At 42.3% G+C, this 16,764-nt stretch overlaps 2 protein-coding genes across 2 annotated transcripts in view; one reads left to right on the top strand and one right to left on the bottom strand.

Moving 5' to 3' along the window:
• capn1 (calpain 1) overlaps nucleotides 1-961 on the bottom strand; it is a 37,929-nt gene extending 36,968 nt beyond the window's left edge. Inside the window, exon 1 of the mRNA XM_042069209.1 lies at nucleotides 805-961. The gene's annotated coding sequence lies outside the window, so the exon portion shown is untranslated. The remainder of the gene's footprint in view (nucleotides 1-804) is intronic.
• Nucleotides 962-6,339: 5,378 nt separating this feature from the next.
• Nucleotides 6,340-16,764, top strand: part of sf3b2 (splicing factor 3b, subunit 2) — a 13,469-nt gene continuing 3,044 nt past the window's right edge. Inside the window, exons 1-19 of the mRNA XM_042069194.1 lie at nucleotides 6,340-6,548; nucleotides 7,260-7,306; nucleotides 7,535-7,594; nucleotides 7,978-8,130; nucleotides 8,706-8,768; nucleotides 9,183-9,315; nucleotides 9,620-9,717; nucleotides 10,040-10,148; nucleotides 10,268-10,365; nucleotides 10,496-10,711; nucleotides 11,290-11,412; nucleotides 11,810-11,890; nucleotides 12,224-12,451; nucleotides 13,304-13,453; nucleotides 13,746-13,835; nucleotides 14,290-14,397; nucleotides 15,029-15,136; nucleotides 15,628-15,770; nucleotides 16,536-16,637. Of these exons, the coding sequence (XP_041925128.1) occupies nucleotides 6,419-6,548; nucleotides 7,260-7,306; nucleotides 7,535-7,594; nucleotides 7,978-8,130; nucleotides 8,706-8,768; nucleotides 9,183-9,315; nucleotides 9,620-9,717; nucleotides 10,040-10,148; nucleotides 10,268-10,365; nucleotides 10,496-10,711; nucleotides 11,290-11,412; nucleotides 11,810-11,890; nucleotides 12,224-12,451; nucleotides 13,304-13,453; nucleotides 13,746-13,835; nucleotides 14,290-14,397; nucleotides 15,029-15,136; nucleotides 15,628-15,770; nucleotides 16,536-16,637 (2,240 nt within the window). The 5' untranslated portion in view covers nucleotides 6,340-6,418. The remainder of the gene's footprint in view (nucleotides 6,549-7,259; nucleotides 7,307-7,534; nucleotides 7,595-7,977; nucleotides 8,131-8,705; nucleotides 8,769-9,182; nucleotides 9,316-9,619; nucleotides 9,718-10,039; nucleotides 10,149-10,267; nucleotides 10,366-10,495; nucleotides 10,712-11,289; nucleotides 11,413-11,809; nucleotides 11,891-12,223; nucleotides 12,452-13,303; nucleotides 13,454-13,745; nucleotides 13,836-14,289; nucleotides 14,398-15,028; nucleotides 15,137-15,627; nucleotides 15,771-16,535; nucleotides 16,638-16,764) is intronic.

Consider the following 16,764-nt stretch of genomic DNA (forward strand, 5'->3'; position numbering starts at 1 on the left):
CAACATTCATTCATGGTTAACTCAGCTGATGTCTTCTTTAAACAAAAAAAAACACTCAGCAGTTGTGTTAGTCTTGCAGTTCAAACATAAAATATGTAGCCTTCACATTAGGCTATAGTGTGGTTACACATCCTACAGGTTAAACAGTGCAGTACAATGTCAACCTGACAGTCCAGCACAATGTATGCTTTCCTGAGAGTTTTTTTTATGTATTAAAGACTTCCACATGACAAGTTGAGTTCTCACAAGTTTTTACCTTTGCCGACACTGATATTGTTCCTCTTCACTTACAAAAGTCAAAGTCAGTAAAAACTTTCAAACTATTACTGTCGTGGGCCTGCTGCTGATGGCTTGTCAGGGCAAGGAGCCAACGAGTTGAAACAGCTGTCTGAGCAAGATAGGGAAACTAGCCTACATATCTCCAGACATATTCCTTATGTGACTATTCAGGAAGTGATCCAACTTGTGTGTACATCTCATGTGTCTTGAAGAAGACCTATTTCAGGAAGTCCAAATCTCATAATTAAAGAATACCACTATAGCCTACCAACAACATGCGCCTACCGACGAGAGTCAACAGACTGTATGCCAATCTTTATCTAAGATAGTTAAACAAAAGCCCCTGACAGATAGATAACTTCCAAGATGTTTCGTTTCCAAAATGTAGGGGCACACGGTCGGTCAGGCATGCATGCAGAGTTTAAATTCTACCTCACAGTCGCAAAACAAGAGAAAGCGCGAGAAGCGACGCATAGCCTACCGTTCGTGAGAAATTCTTGGGTGAAAAGTTAACAGATAGCCTACCTTTGCTGCACCTCTTCACAGTTGGAAAGTAGTCTATGTAGAGAAAGGTTGGGATTTTGTGTCCGTTTATTTTCATCAGACTTCCCGGATACTGTAGCGTATACTCGTATGGCACTCAGACACACTCGAAAAGCGCAAGCGATTCTATGGCACGCCTCTGTGTTAACGCCCCATCCCCTGCCCCAGTGACCGCGGACGGGTTCCAAATGCAGCATGTGGGAACTTTTAGGATGATGTGGTTAATTGTTGGTTAACTCCCATGCAGAATTGCGGTATACATGTAACACATCTTGGTGTGTGTAAAAGTAATACGCTTTGTGCAATTTGATTTCCACATTGTTGAAATAATGCATTGGCCCAACACTGCCTCTTGGTGGCACCTTCTGCACAAAACAAAAAAAAATGTCAGAGCCGATAGACTTGAAGAGGTGCAGGCCATGTAGGCCTATGCATAGGCAGGCGTGTAGTTTATCCACCTCTGAAATTTCAGAAATAGAGTTTATCCACCTCTTATTAGAGTTTATCCACCTCTCAGTTTATTCATCAACTGCAACTTCAAAATACAAAATACAAATATGAATACAGCCGCAAGCGGCAATGGCGGGCCCGAGCACATGTCTGTATTTTGTATTTGGATATTTATATCCTTGTATATATATTTAAATCATTTTGAGACAATCCTCACTCCATAATTAATCGATGTACAGTCATGCATATATTTCTGATGTCATTATTTATATGACTTGATGTTGATATTTAATTAATATCATGATTAGCCTACTATTAGTTGTATTAGTTATAGAGTGTTTAATAAAGGCTATTCATTTTAATGATAATGTAATGTTTATTGATATTGTTCTAAGTCACTTCCACAAAAGTATCTGCCAAGAAAGATAAACATAAACATGAACATAAAGCTTGGTCTCAAATTCTTTCTGTCATTCGCCACTTTGGAGAAGTGGTTGAGCACTGCTCTCCCATGCCCACATCCACGGCTCAATCTCAGTCCATGTTCCTGGGTCAAAAAAATCTAGCGAAAGCTAAATTCATTGTCCAGGTGTGCCCAGACGCGGCTCGTTCACTTGGGCAGGAGGGGCAGAGCCTTACTAACGATTCATCCACTAGAAAAGTAGATCCACAAAATATATTTTTTAAATAAAATGTTGTTTGTTTATTATTGTAATCATGGGCAAAGTACTCAATTATGTTACATTGTTGTATGATTTGCAAAGATTGCAAAAGAAGATCTCGTTGATCATATCCATAGTTGTTGTAGGCCTACTACGTCACATTTCAGCGCCTGCTGTTTGTCTATATAAATCTGTCGACCGATAATGGAACTGCAGCTAGAGCGCGGTTAGTAGAAGGTCAGATCATGCCACTGCCCACCCTATACGACGTCAGAACTTACTGTAATATGCCTACTGTACTGTACTAGCCTATGCCTACTGTTTTAGTCCGCACGAAGTTTGTGAGGTCAGACAGACAGTGGAAAAATGGCGAGTGAACAGCGTGTGTGCAATAGTGTGGAGTTTCTATTAAAGAACTAATTCGAAAGACTTGAGTTTGTAGTTAAATTAGCTATCAAAGACCTAGGACCTGATCAGCCCGACATTAACATTGTATACCAACAAACAAAGGACAAGAGTCGGTCATTTAATCGGACATTTTCACGTTCGTGGTAGGCCATATGTCTGATAAGAAGCTCTGGTTGTTCTAAACGCAATAAAATATAGGCCTACCATGGGCGGATTATGAACTTTCGGGCCCCTGGGCCCAGATGTATTAAGGGCCCCCCACTAATTGTCGCATATGTGGGGGGGGGGTCTGCAGTAATCCATCCCTGAGGCCTACGTGATGTCCCGTGCCTTTGTGCAAAACATACCGGTGTCCAGGATAAGCGCAGGTCCGCTTCTAACTTTGCGCAAATTGCCTATGAAGTGTGTGACAATCATAGTTACCGCTACCGACAGATTTTCATTCACTGGCCATTTGTCTGCCGCCATCCTATTTGATAGTTCAAGCTTCCTCAAATTTTCCAAATCATTCCCCAAGGAGTTCGTAAAAAAAACTGCCCTTTTACGTGTATGTGCATGGTGGACACGCAAGCACTCATTCCATGGTATACCCCCCCCCCCCCCCCCCCCACCCTACACACAGAATATTTACCTTTTTAATGAATAGCCTACTTTTAATTTACTCTTTAAAGTTGAGCTGGCTCTTGAACACAATCATTTCGTTACTTATAATTTATTTTATGAGTAGGCCTACATGACAATAAACAGCTTGAACTTGACTATGAGAGCTGAGTGGTGTAATGCGGCGTGAAGCCTACACTTGGAGCTCCAGTGGATTTTTGATTTCGATTTTGAATTCTCGGTTAATTTGTTTCCCTCTTGAGTTTTTCCCCCAAAGTAGTTCTCCACTGATCTGAGCTAATGAGCTGATTACCGGTACCTACCTTGTAGCTTTTATTTGTCTGGAATCTCAAAATTTTAAACTTCACTTCTTATGAATAAAATAATTATTATGTAGGTTAACCATAGGGTAATAATGCATAAACAAATGGCGCAAGTGGTAACATTATGGGATTCCATTCCCCAGATTTCGCTCATAGCCTAGCTTTAGAAAGAAAGAGCCGTAAAAATGAACAAAATCTCCGTGGACCGTCCTTAGTGTGCCTTTTTTTTCTAAACTTGTTCATCAGACTCTGCCCCGCCTATTTGTCAACCCTGGAGCCGGTAATGGGTTCTTCTAAGAAAATGTAGGGGTGTTCCATTCTATTTCAAGAAAAGATTCTTCTAGGTATATTCTGCGAAAAGGATCAAGGATCATATTCTGCGATCAAGGTGTTGTTCTTCCATGAAACCCACAGACACGACTGAACATCCTTTACAGGTTTGTTTATCTGGCTTAGGCCAGGAAATGCAACACACTCCCACTTATATCCGTGTGCATACCAGGTGAGTGAAAACAATTCCCAAATTCTGCACCAGCGCACCACAGAGCTAAAGCCCCACGTTACAATGATTAAGGCCAAGATAATGGATACATACTTCCTGTAAAGCCAATGAACTGCAATCCCACTACATTCATATGTATTACTGTATTACTGTATATTTGTTACATCATACCCCAGTGCATTTAGCAAAAAGTGTATGACCTCTGCTCACGTAACAACAAAAAAACATGTTGCTTGTTTTTTTTTTTTTTTTTTTTTATTATTACATTGTGTGATCAATATGCCAGAATAAATGCACAGGGGTGCAAATAGCATACACTGATATTTGTACCAGACGGGGTAATTAATAGAACACATTGCTGTGTGCACCGGGGTACGAATAGCATAGGCCTACATTGATATTTGTACCAGACGGGGTACTAATAGAACACATTGCTGTGTGCACGGGGGTACGAATAGAATTCACTTCTTATTGCACCAGGGTATGGATAGCATACACTGCTAATTGCACCAGTGGTGCAAATAGCCTTACCTAATAAAATAACATTAAGTAGGTTAACCATAGGTTAATAATGCATGAAAAAATGGTGTATTGACCGCAAGTGCTAACATTATGGGATTCCATTACCCAGTTTTCGCTCATAGCCTAGCCATAGAAAGAAAGAGCCGTAAAAATGAACAAAATATCCGTGGACCACCCTTAGTGTGCCTTTTTTTTTCTAAACTTGATCATCAGACTCTGCCCCGCCTATTTGTCAACCCAGGAGCCGCTACTGGGTGTGCCCTTATAAAGGTTAAGCTGAGTTGTGCATGTTTGGAGAATAGTGATCCATGATCACATCCATGATGACTAAGTGATCAATTTTGGGATGGGGTGAAAATTTCAACCACCAAAACACCACCCCCAAACTGGAAAATAGCTATAGAAATGTATTAGTTTTGGGTGTTTTTCAGACAATGGGACCTGGTGACCTCAAAGTAAATGGTAACACTAAAACAAGGGGATACATTAAGATTTTTTTAAGATCAGTTAATTCACACAGAAATGCTTTACTCAGAGCAAAGTGATTCCTTGGATGTAATGAAATAAAAAGAGAAAAATAGAATGAGAATTCTTTCATCAATTCAGTGGTGGTGTCTTTTACTTAAGGGACATATTTATTGAAGTAATCTAAAAGTAATCCTAAAGTAATCAGATTATGTTACATGTTTTTGGTAATCCAACTGATTACGTTACTGATTACAAAAATTGCCATGTAATTTGTAGTCAGTAATGGATTACATTTCAAAGTAATCTGACCCAAGCCTGATAGTAGGCCTACCTATAAGCCAATGTGAAAGCAGCCTGAATTGAGGTCAGTTGAAAAAGTTGCAGGCTTTCCATAAATCTTGTAGGTCCTCTGAATTTTCTGTCAATTTCAGGGCTGACAGGTTTGCCTTCAAAAAATACATACATTTATTCATTTAACAGCAAAAATATCCTGCCCGTAGACAGACTGCAGGAACTAATGCCCATTTCTGGTGGGGTGGCTGTGGAGTCAAACCCTACATACATTTACAGTAGCAGCACTAATGCATGTGCACATTGCACACAAGAATTCCGGTGTGATATTGACCTAAAGTGTATTGAAACATGATACCGAGTGTTAACGTATGTCTCATAGCCCATCTCGGCTTGTCCCCTGCACTCCAAAATCTGGCGCTAGTTAGCCGATGCTACCAACAGCTTTTTCAATAGTGGTGCTTCGGCATCGGGCTAGCCATGCAAATAAATCACTGTTTTACACCCATTTATGAGGCTCAATGTATCTCCACACTTCATTGGTAGACTTCCGAGGGCCCTGACATTTAAAACGAGACATTGAGAACTTTGAAAAAGCACTGGTAGTTTACTTACAAGACGATTTATACAGACAGTATCTTCACGAAGTTTAGCGTTTGCAGCCATCTTGAATTTAGTCACGATAAGTCGAGCAACGAGTAAGAATGAACAGGTATGATAAGGGATCAGATTCCAAAAATAATTCAGTGGAAATGCATGGATTGGAGTGCAGGGGACAAGCCGAGATGGGCTATGAGACATACGTTCACACTCGGTATCATGTTTCAATACACTTTAGGTCAATATCACACCGGAATTCTCCTTTAAACAACAAACTTAGTCTGATTAATAGGCTATTAGGCCTCACTATTTTTTTTAAATTATTATTATTGGTAATTCACATACAATAAACATGGCTCAAAACAATCAATGAGGAGTCCATCCATGTACAGAAAAAACATGGACATAAAAACATAAAAAGAGGGAAGCAAAGAAAAAAAAAACATAACTAGGGCTTCGTCATTAAATCATATTCTGTAACATTGTTCAAAGGTTGTACTGGTTTCTTAGACTTCATAGCTTTAAGAGCTTTTGTATAATAAAGGAAATCATTGTGAAACCAACTAAAAGTAGGTTTAACCTTTGTCAAGCCACAAGGTTTTTGAGTCTATTTAGCTTCCAATACAGTAGGGGGCGATAGAGCTTGTGTTCAAGAAGAAGCTTGTGTTCAAGAAGAAAGAGGGAGCGAATGAAAATCTTCCCGTGAACCTCTTTGCACCTTCTTGCTCGTGTTCGTTGTTTGTGGAGCGTCTGAATGAACCAAAGTTAAAATGGCTAGCGACGGACCACCAGGAACCGACGCCAACCCGTCCGACCTGGGTGGTGCTGTGGCGTCTCTGAACACATGGAGTATCCCCGAGCTGCAGGCTAAACTGGCGGAGATCGGTGCGCCAATAATGGGTACAAATCGAATGAGCTTTTTCTTTCATGCGCTGTATCTAGCTACATAGCTAGCTAGCTAGTTAGCTAAGCTTAGGCTTCTTCATGACCACAATTTAGGCCATGTGAAATGAATTGCTAGTTATCCATCTAGTTAACTATATTGCGTATTTGAGAAACTATTAGAAATAGTTAAGTTTGGTCTCCCATTTGTTTGTTTTTTAATTGTGTATTTAATAAGATACGCAACATAACAACTTCCTGAAAACTTGGCACATCATAGAGAGTTAGCTGAGGTTAGCTTAACGTTACTAGCCAACAAAATGAATACGACGAATGACGTTACCCAACTTGGCTATTTGGTGATCATGTCAGGCTTGAAAGTTGAAATATAACTGGCACAATCATCGATTTAGTGTATGCATACAGTTGCCGCATTGTGCATTGGGCGAAAGAAGCATGCATTGCTAAATGCGTTATTTGGCAACAATGTTACGAGTAGTTATAAGCCATGTAAAATAAACAACACGGTGGAAAGCAGGTCAGCCAGCTTACCTTCTTCGCATGTTCTAGGCTGGTGCCCTGGCTGAGCTGAATGCAGTATTAACCATTTTTAGTTGTAGGAACAGGAATGTTTGTTTGTTGCTGCTTTATAGTTGTGTTTACTATCATTGATGTTGAGAGTGGCTGTCACATTTGCCGAAATTAACAACAATGTGCTATTTCCATCAGGACCGAGAGATGATCTAATTGACAGACTGAAAGGGTACATGATGCAGGTAATGTTTTTTTTTTCTTCTGTTGTTGATATCAAATATGTTCATAAGGAATATGTGACATGCTGTTCAGATTTTAAGTTCACTCTCAAAGTTATTGTAAAACATGGTTAAGTTACTGCCAATAGTAGTTGTCTTAGTAAATATTAATAATTCTCTGTCTCCCACTCTTGAGTATGGGTTGTGTGCTTTGTGTTGATGTACGTGTTTATGTAATATTTTTTTTTGTAGACGGGTATGATTTTGAGCAAACCCAACATCCAAGGTGGAGATGACAAGCCAATGACACAGGTGAGCGATTTAATCTTCTTACTCATTGTTTTGTTAACATTTTAGCGCTATTATAGGGATCTAGATGATTTTATGAGGCATTTGTCATAGCAAAATATGCAGTAAGAAGTAATACTTGTCTACCTGAACACCTTATTTGATTCCCTTTTCCCCATCCTCACTACCACCACACCGGCATACCCACACATCTTGTTGCTCACCCTTACTCAACAATACTAATAACGTGTGTTACTCTAAAGTGTTGGCACAGAACTTTGCACAGAAAACAAAGTAGGCAAGTTAATATACATCACGTCATCCTAGGTCATGGAGGCCTTATGGGAAATTACATTTTCAGTAAATGGTTCTGTTGCCAGGTCATGACATACTCTCTTCATCCACAGATGCCGGGCCTCCCGCCCATGCCCCCGATACCCCCCATGCCCTTGCCCCCTGGCATGCTGCAGGCCATGAGCATGATGGGAGGACCCCCTCCCCCTGGCATGCACATGGGGCTGGAGCCGCCTGGCATGGGCCAGCCACAGCGCGGACCCATGGTGTGTGTGTGTGTGTGTGTGTGTTTGTTTTTGTGTGTGTCTGTATGTTTATGTCCGTGTGTAAAAGGTATAGAAGTATTAAGCAGACACTTTTATCCAAAAGTGACTTTCAGAGAACAGCTGCTGTACTCAGACTAGTGCTGACCACTTACAGAGAGGCTACTCTGATTACTGTTAAGCCTAGTTTATGCGTTTACATAAATACGTGGATACATTTCATACGTTTGTTTCATTTGTATTTGTAAGCTTGAAGTGATGGACTAAATTAATGCAGAGAACGGACAAGTTTTAGTTTTTAGCGTTGAGCATGAATGAGAGTTGGTGTGTGCATCAGACAGAATTAGCAATGTGCATGTAGTTACTGATGGTGGTTTTGTCATAGTTTGTGAAGTAGTTTCCTTAAGAACTGCACATAAAAGATCAGAGTTTGGTCAATATGGAACTATGCCTAGCTAAGTGCACAATAGAAGAGCACTAATCAGTCGTTGAGACATTGTGTTTTTTTAATGAAAGTATATACAGTATGTGCGAGAAACTGCCTGCCGCAAGTTATAGCGTGTGTCTGTGCGTCATAGGGTGAATCTCGGGTCATGGAGGAGCAGATGAAGGAGCAAGAGCTTCTGGAGCAGCAGAAGAGGGTGAGCAAGCCCAGCCCAATCACCCATTATACTCTGTCTTACCCCACCCCACCCATGATCCCTGCTCTGTGGTCATGGCTGTTTGAGACCATAGTCCTATGTGCCACTTATAATCTATTGACACCAAAGCATAGAGGCATTGGACTTTTGGGTTGGGTTGAAATAAAGTATTTTGTTAAATGGACTGTATATAGACGTTAAGGACGAGTCATGTTTTCATGCTCAGCCTATTTGCTCCCTTCATGTTGCCTATCTCTTTTAACACTCTTTCAATCTCTCTCTCTCTACCCCTCTTTTTTTCTCTCTCTCTCTCTCTCTCTCTCTCTCTCTCTCTCTCTGTTTTTTTCTCTCTCTTTCTCTCTCTCGATCTCTACCTCGCTCTCTTTTTTTTTTCTCTCTCTCTCTCTCTCTCAGGCTGCGGTGCTGTTGGAGCAGGAGCGTCAGCAGGAGATGGTCGTGAGGCAGCAGGGCCCCCCCGGCGTGAGGATGCCGGACTCCACCCCCCGCGCCACTCTGATCCCCATGTCCAGCCTGCCCCCCATGAGAGGTGATCAATCTGCCTCTCACTCTCTCTACCCAAGTAGCAATCACCAATAGCACAAACAATTGTCTGTCTAATTACTAAATGAGTATTTACTAACAGTGTCTGGTCAACAAAAAAAACCCCATTTATACTCGTATAATAGCACAGGGGACTTTTCCTTTGTCAAATTTGGAATTGTTAATAAGGCTGTTCCTGTTACAGTACAATTTATCAGGTAGAGGATACTTTTAGCCGTGCTTAGCAACTGAGCTAGTTTGTACTGATGTGCGAGGATCCAGCATTTTGACTTGTCCTGTTGTCTTGGAAGCCATGAACAGTGGGCCACCCCCTCCTGGTGTGTCCATGATGTCCCAGTCCAACCAGAAGCAGCGGATGCCCCCACCACCCGGAGAAGATGGCAGAGAGGTACTGATCTTTGAACACGCTTTCCTGACACCTCCTGACACACGCTTTCCTGACACCTCCTGGCACACGATTAATAGAAACTGACAACTGATCAGTCTTCAGCAACTACTGCATCCTTGCTGAATCATCAGAACTGTTTGTCCTCCATCTTAAACCTCATTCTCTCTCCCTCTCCTTACCCCTCTTTTTCTACCACCACCCTTCTTCTTCTCCCTCTCTACCTTCTTCCCTCTCTTCTCTCTCTTTCTCTCTCTCTCTCTCTCTCTCTCTCTCTCTCTCTCTCTCTCTCTCTCTCTCTCTCTCTCTCTCTCTGGTGTTCCAGTCTTGGCAGGGTGAAGAGGTGGGCATTGGACCTAAGATTCCTCAGGCACTGGAGAAGATCCTGCAGCTAAAGGATATGAGACAGGAGCAGCTCAGCACTGCCCCCCCAGGTCAGGAGCCTCCCTGCATCTCATGAGTCAAAACTGCCTTGCATTGAGTTCCCGCAAAATTTGGATGTCATGATTTTACATAAATTGACCAAAGCCTGTATGTGTTTGTTTCTGTACAGCGGAAGACGAAAGTGAGGGTCTAGACGCCGAGCTGAACAACTCCTCCCTTGCTCTGTCTGAGACAGAGGATGATGACTCGGCTCTCTCCAAAAAAGAGGTACGCTTGACCTCAGTCTCACTGACCCTCTAGCGGGTCAGTGCGGAACCGTAGCTGCAAATGGCTTTGAGCACAAAGTAGACATTTAACGGCCTTTTAATCTTGTGTTTTGTTCTTGTTCCGTCATCAGAAGAACCGCCGTCGCCGGAACAGGAAGAAGAAGAAGAAGAAGCGTGACCAGGAGCCGCAGAAGGAGTCTGAGGACGCCAAGAAGGGAGAGAAAGAGAAAGAGAAAGAGAAAGAGAAGGAGAACGAGCCGGAGGTGGAGATCGAATACATCACTGAGGAGCCGGAGATCTACGACCCCAATTTCATCTTCTTCAAGAGGATCTTTGAAGCCTTCAAGGTCAGATGCGTTGACCTAAGGTGGTCCGATAGCAGTATTTTAGTGTCATTGACACAATGCTCTTCAAGTGTAATGTCGTCAGATATTGGAATGTACTCTTGGAGTAAAACTGGTGATGTTGTCACTCCATAATCAGGTTATCAGCCATCTTATAGCACCAGTTACATCAGTAATGTCATTATCCCTTGTTGTCACTGTCAATATTTATAATAACAGCCCAGCTATACAGTAAATTATGTCTGTAAAAATGAAATTACTCTAAGGTGTATGGCAGTACATATAATATTGTAATATATTGTACATATAATACATATTGTGCAGTTATACATGCAACTGATCATCTAGATGACATCTAGAGATGGACAAATATTTACTCAGCTTGTAAATCTATCTACAGTACACATCGTCTGGATATTTAATCATGCTAAACAGTGTGACCTCACAAAGACAAAGTGTCAGAGTGAGCAGATTGATGTTTGTAAAGTGGATCTCAACTGATTGCGTGAACATTCTCTCTCTCTCTCTCTCTTTCTCTTTTTCTTTCTTTTCCTCTTTCTTTCTTTCTTTCTGTTCTGCAGCTGACGGACGACGTGAAGAAAGAGAAGGAGAAGGAGCCGGAGAAGGCGGAGAAGCCTGAGGCCACCACCATCAGGAAGAAGGGCTTCGAGGAGGAGAGGAAGGACAGTGACGACAGTGATGACGTAAGAGGAGAAGCCACCAATGACGCTCGGCGTTTAGCTGCATACACAGTGTTTGCCAAGTTGATAGAATGTTTTTCAAAATTTGCAAATTGCCTTATAGCTCACGAATAGGATATTAATAACAGAACAAGTTTCAAGAAAACCAAATAGAATGTGTAATTGTGAAAATTAATGTGTTGAGAAATGAATATTAGAAATGTGGCCATTAATGTACAGTTTCTGTGTGTTTTTGCAATGTTCATGTTCTTTGCTGGACAGATATGTGTGTCAGTTGCTGTCGGCATAATCCACTCTATCCTGACCTTAAACCACAGGGCGGGCTAATAGATTGGTGATTAAAACATAATCTCCATTTGCTAACACCTCTGTTATGTCCTTTCCATCATGTCGGCCACAGGAAATTAAGACGGACGTTCCGAAGATGTCCAAGAAGAAGCTGCGCCGCATGAACAGATTGACTGTAGCTGAACTCAAACAGGTAGGTCTCACACACTCTCACACACACACACACACACACACTCTCTCTCACACACACACACACACACACACACTTTTAAAAACACATACTGTATATAATCCCATAAGCATACACACATGCATAATATCTAGACTCTCGAGATGTAACAGAGCAGATCGAGGCTGTTTGTGCCACACAGTCACACCCCTGGCCCAAACATGCTGATGTGTTTCACAGCCACACCTCAAAAGGTAGCAGAGAGGTCAAAGGTGTTTCACTACAATGGAAGCTTACCATAAATCAGTTTTCTGTAGCTGTATATGACACTGACCCGCGACCTCTGACCCCTCTCAGCTGGTGGCGCGCCCGGACGTGGTGGAGATGCATGACGTGACTGCGCAGGAGCCCAAGCTGCTGGTGCACCTGAAGGCCACGCGCAACACGGTGCCCGTACCGCGCCACTGGTGCTTCAAGCGCAAGTACCTGCAGGGCAAGAGGGGTATCGAGAAGCCGCCCTTCGAGCTGCCCGAGTTCATCAAGCGCACCGGTATCCAGGAGATGAGGGAGGCCCTGCAGGAGAAGGTACACACACACACACACACACACACACACACACACACACACACACACACAGGGGAACTCGCACTTACATACATACAGACCCAAATCAGAAAAAGTTGGGACGTTGTGTAAAATGTGAATAAAAACAGAATGTAATCATCTGCAAATTTCCTAAAACTCATATTTAGTTGCAAAAAGGACTCAGACAACATGTCAAATGTTGAAAATGACAAATTTGATTTTGAATTTGATACCAGCAACATTAAAAAGACAAAGTTTGGACAGGGGTAACAAAATGCTGGAAACGATAATGTCAATGTGTAATGAAAAAGAAAGCCAAAGGAGGAACGTTTCACTAATTAGGGTAACTGGCAACATGATTGGGTGTTAAAAAGAGCATAAAGAGAAGAGAAGAGAAGTAAAGATGTAGGGGTGTTCATCACTCTGTGTAAACCTGTGTGCACAAATGATGGAACAATGTAATTTGGGGAGTTCATCATCTTCAGGACATAATATCTTTAAAACATTCAGAAAATCCAGAGAAATCTTTGCAAACAAGGGAAAGAGCTGAAAAAATATTGGATGGCTGTGGTCTTTTGGACCTCAGATGGCACTGCATCAAAACCAGACCTGTTTCCAGGCCAGTCATTGTATGGGCTCAGGAAAACCTCTGATAACCATTGTCTATGTGCACAGTTTGATACTCAATTAAAAAAACTACAGCCAAATGAGACATGATGTAGAAAATACAATAAATTGATCTGTATTTCCTGTTATTTGCACAACTAATAAAGGAGAAATATATTTGTGAGTGTCAGTATAATTTTGAAGCCGTGTCTAAAGGGTTGAACATGCCTCCCATTCCATCTGTAGGAAGACGCCAAGACCATGAAGACAAAGATGCGTGAGAAGGTTCGTCCTAAGATGGGCAAGATCGACATTGACTACCAGAAGCTCCACGACGCCTTCTTTAAATGGCAGATCAAGCCCAAACTGACCATCCATGGAGATCTGTACTATGAGGTATTTCTCCATCACTCTCGTCTACAACTTTATTGGGCTGCCCTGTCTCATCATTTGCATGGCAGAAATTTCAAATTAATAATTTAAATGATAATTTTTGCAACATTCTATACTTGTCTTGTATGTGTATATAAAACAAAATCTCAATGCTGCTGCATCTTTGCTGAATTATCAGAACTTTTTGTCCTCCATCTTAAACCTCTTTCCCTCTCCCTCTCCTTACCCCTCTCTCTCTACCACCCTTCCTCTTCTCCCTCCTGCTCCTCTCTCTCTCTCTCTCTCTCTCTCTCAGGGGAAAGAGTTTGAGACTCGTCTGAAGGAGAAGAAGCCCGGTGATCTGTCTGATGAGCTGCGTATCGCCCTGGGCATGCCCACTGGACCTGTAAGAACCTCGGCCCTTTCGCTCTCTCACCATTTTCACCCCTTCTTTCTCTCTCTCTCTCTCTCTCTCTCTCTCTCTCTCTCTCTCTCTCTCTCTCTCTCTCTCTCTCTCTCTCTCTCTCTCTCTCTCTCTCTCTCTCTCTCTCTCTCTCTTCCACTCAGCTATCCCCCTATCTGCCTCCGTGGGTGCCAGTTTGACAGTATTTTGCCGACAGTGCATGCTCACTGTGGCCAGAGCGAAGTCAGGCGCACGAAGACTGAAGAGTCAGGCCGAAGTTAATTAATAAAAGATAGATAGATATATCAGAATTCACTGGTTGCATGTGATTGGTTTATTCAATTTCACTTCACCTTCAACTGCATGCAAACACACACTTGCTCTACCTCACAATGTCTCAGGAGATTATTGACTCATGCCCTGCTCTTTCTCTCTTTTCTATCCTGTGTGTGTATAGAACTCTCACAAGGTTCCCCCTCCGTGGTTGATCGCCATGCAGAGGTACGGGCCGCCTCCCTCCTACCCCAACCTGAAGATCCCTGGACTCAACGCCCCCATTCCTGACGTAAGTGGACATCTGAACACACACACACACACATACTCAGATATATTCAGACACATGCACCCACGCCCCTCTATACACACACACACATACATACTCAGACATATTCAGACACATGCGCATGCACACACACTCAGATATATTCAGACACATGCACCCAAACCCCTCTATACACACACATACATACATACTCAAAGATATTCAGACTCATGCACACACACTCACACACTGTGTATATATTACATATATGAGCTTGTTAGTTCAAATATGAATAACACATACTGTATCCTCCCTGACTAAAGTCACAGCCCTGAGCATGAGACAACACCCAGACGGTTCAGACTTCTCGTTCTCTTACCGTTTATTCTTCCACATATTGTTCTCTGGTGTATTGTGATTCTGAGAGATATTGCAATTCCGGGATATTAAAATATGTTTTGGGTTTCTATTCTCCTCTGTCTGTCATATCTAATCTCCTCTCCCTTTCTGGGTGTACAAAAGAATGAGTGTGTGTTTTTTTTTAAGGAGATTTAATCCACTCTCCCACCCCCACCCCCGTTCCCATTTTGCCCCCCCTCTCCCTCATCCTGCTGCCTTTCCTTCTGAAATGTCTCTCTTTCCCTCTATGTCTCAGAGCTGTTCGTTCGGTTACCATGCGGGTGGCTGGGGCAAGCCTCCTGTGGATGAGACGGGGAAGCCGCTCTACGGAGACGTGTTCGGGACCAACGCTGTAGACTTCCAGGTGAGACACACACACACACACACACACACACACACACACACACACACACACACACACACACACACACACACACACAGACACTATTTCCATGCATAGTTTCGATTAACCATGTTTACTGGACACATTTGTTGCATGGAAAAGTAACAGGTATCACATTCAAGCTTGCTCAAGGGTCTGTGAATGTCATGTTGTGTTAAACTTACTATCAGGGCACGTGTCAAAATAAAGGAAAGATTTATGAGTGTTGAAAAAGAAGGAATAACCATAGAATTTTGAGAAACTTTTCTAACTAATTTTTGTAAGTCGCTTGGATAAAAGCCTCTGCTAAATGAGAATTTTTTATTGTAGCCAAATGGGTTTTTCCCAACGGTTATCATTTAGCTCTTTTACTTTCTAAACCTTGCCCTCTTCTCTCTCTCTCTTTCTTTCTCTCTCTCATCTATCTCTTTCTTGTGTGTCTCTCTCTCTCTCTCTCTCACTCTCTCACTCAGGCCAAGGCAGAGGAGGAGGAGGTGGACAGGACCCCATGGGGAGAGCTGGAGCCATCAGATGAAGAGTCATCTGAGGAAGAGGAGGAGGAGGAGAGCGATGAGGACAAGCCCGACGAGACAGGCTTCTTCACACCTGCCGACAGGTACACACACACACACACACCTTCTCACCCACTCTGCTCAATCCAGAGTCTCTGCAGCCTCAGTGCCAGACATGTGATGTTATTGATGAACCAGAGACAGACAGGGAGTGGAAAGGGACATTCTTTTGTTTAAAAACAACAGCAGATGCACCAAAGTGTGTTCCAGTCAGGGTGATGTGACCAAACAACACCAATTTCAATATGAGAAATGCTGATGAGAAATGAGATCATTCACGAGAGGATTTTGAGATGCACAGATTCCCAAATGAACGCATATCCACAGATTTTGTTAGAGTTGTGAAATACATTCACACCGCTGACATTATATAGCTGACATGAGGTAAAAAGTATAGCCAACCAAGCTCAAGTAGCTCAGTGTAGCCAGACGGACCTTACGTAGGCCTAAATTAGGACTTTAAAAAATATTCTGTTATCGGACTGATAATAATATTTTAATTTTTTCACTTATCGGCCAATAATATATCGGCCGCCGATATATCGTGCATCCCTAGTTTTCATAGCTCTGCAAAAAATGCATAATATATGTATATTGTCAATATTGTGATGTCAAAAATGTAGAAAAGAATACATAATTATGTAGAATATGCAATAACAATATGGCACCGCCCTATTTCCAGTTGAAAGAGATTCTTTCTGCTGCTGATGCAGATGGACTGTAAGGTGTTTGTTTTTCTTGTGAAATCTATAATGTGCTGAATGATATGGAGATTGATTGTTGTTGTTGTCATTGTTTTCTCATATCAGTGGTCTGATCACTCCTGGAGGCTTCTCGTCTGTTCCTGCCGGCATGGAGACGCCTGAGCTCATCGAGCTGAGAAAGAAGAAGATCGAGGAGGCCATGGACGGGTACGTTGGCTTGTTTGTTTGTGTGTGTGCGTGTGTTCTACCTGAAAGTTGATTGACCTGTTGGCAGACTTTGCTTGTATGTTGTGCGGTGTGTTGCATGTAATTTTTTTCAGTCAGTCATGTTGGT

This window comes from Alosa sapidissima, chromosome 18, assembly GCF_018492685.1.
Source record: "Alosa sapidissima isolate fAloSap1 chromosome 18, fAloSap1.pri, whole genome shotgun sequence".
NCBI lineage: Eukaryota > Metazoa > Chordata > Actinopteri > Clupeiformes > Clupeidae > Alosa > Alosa sapidissima.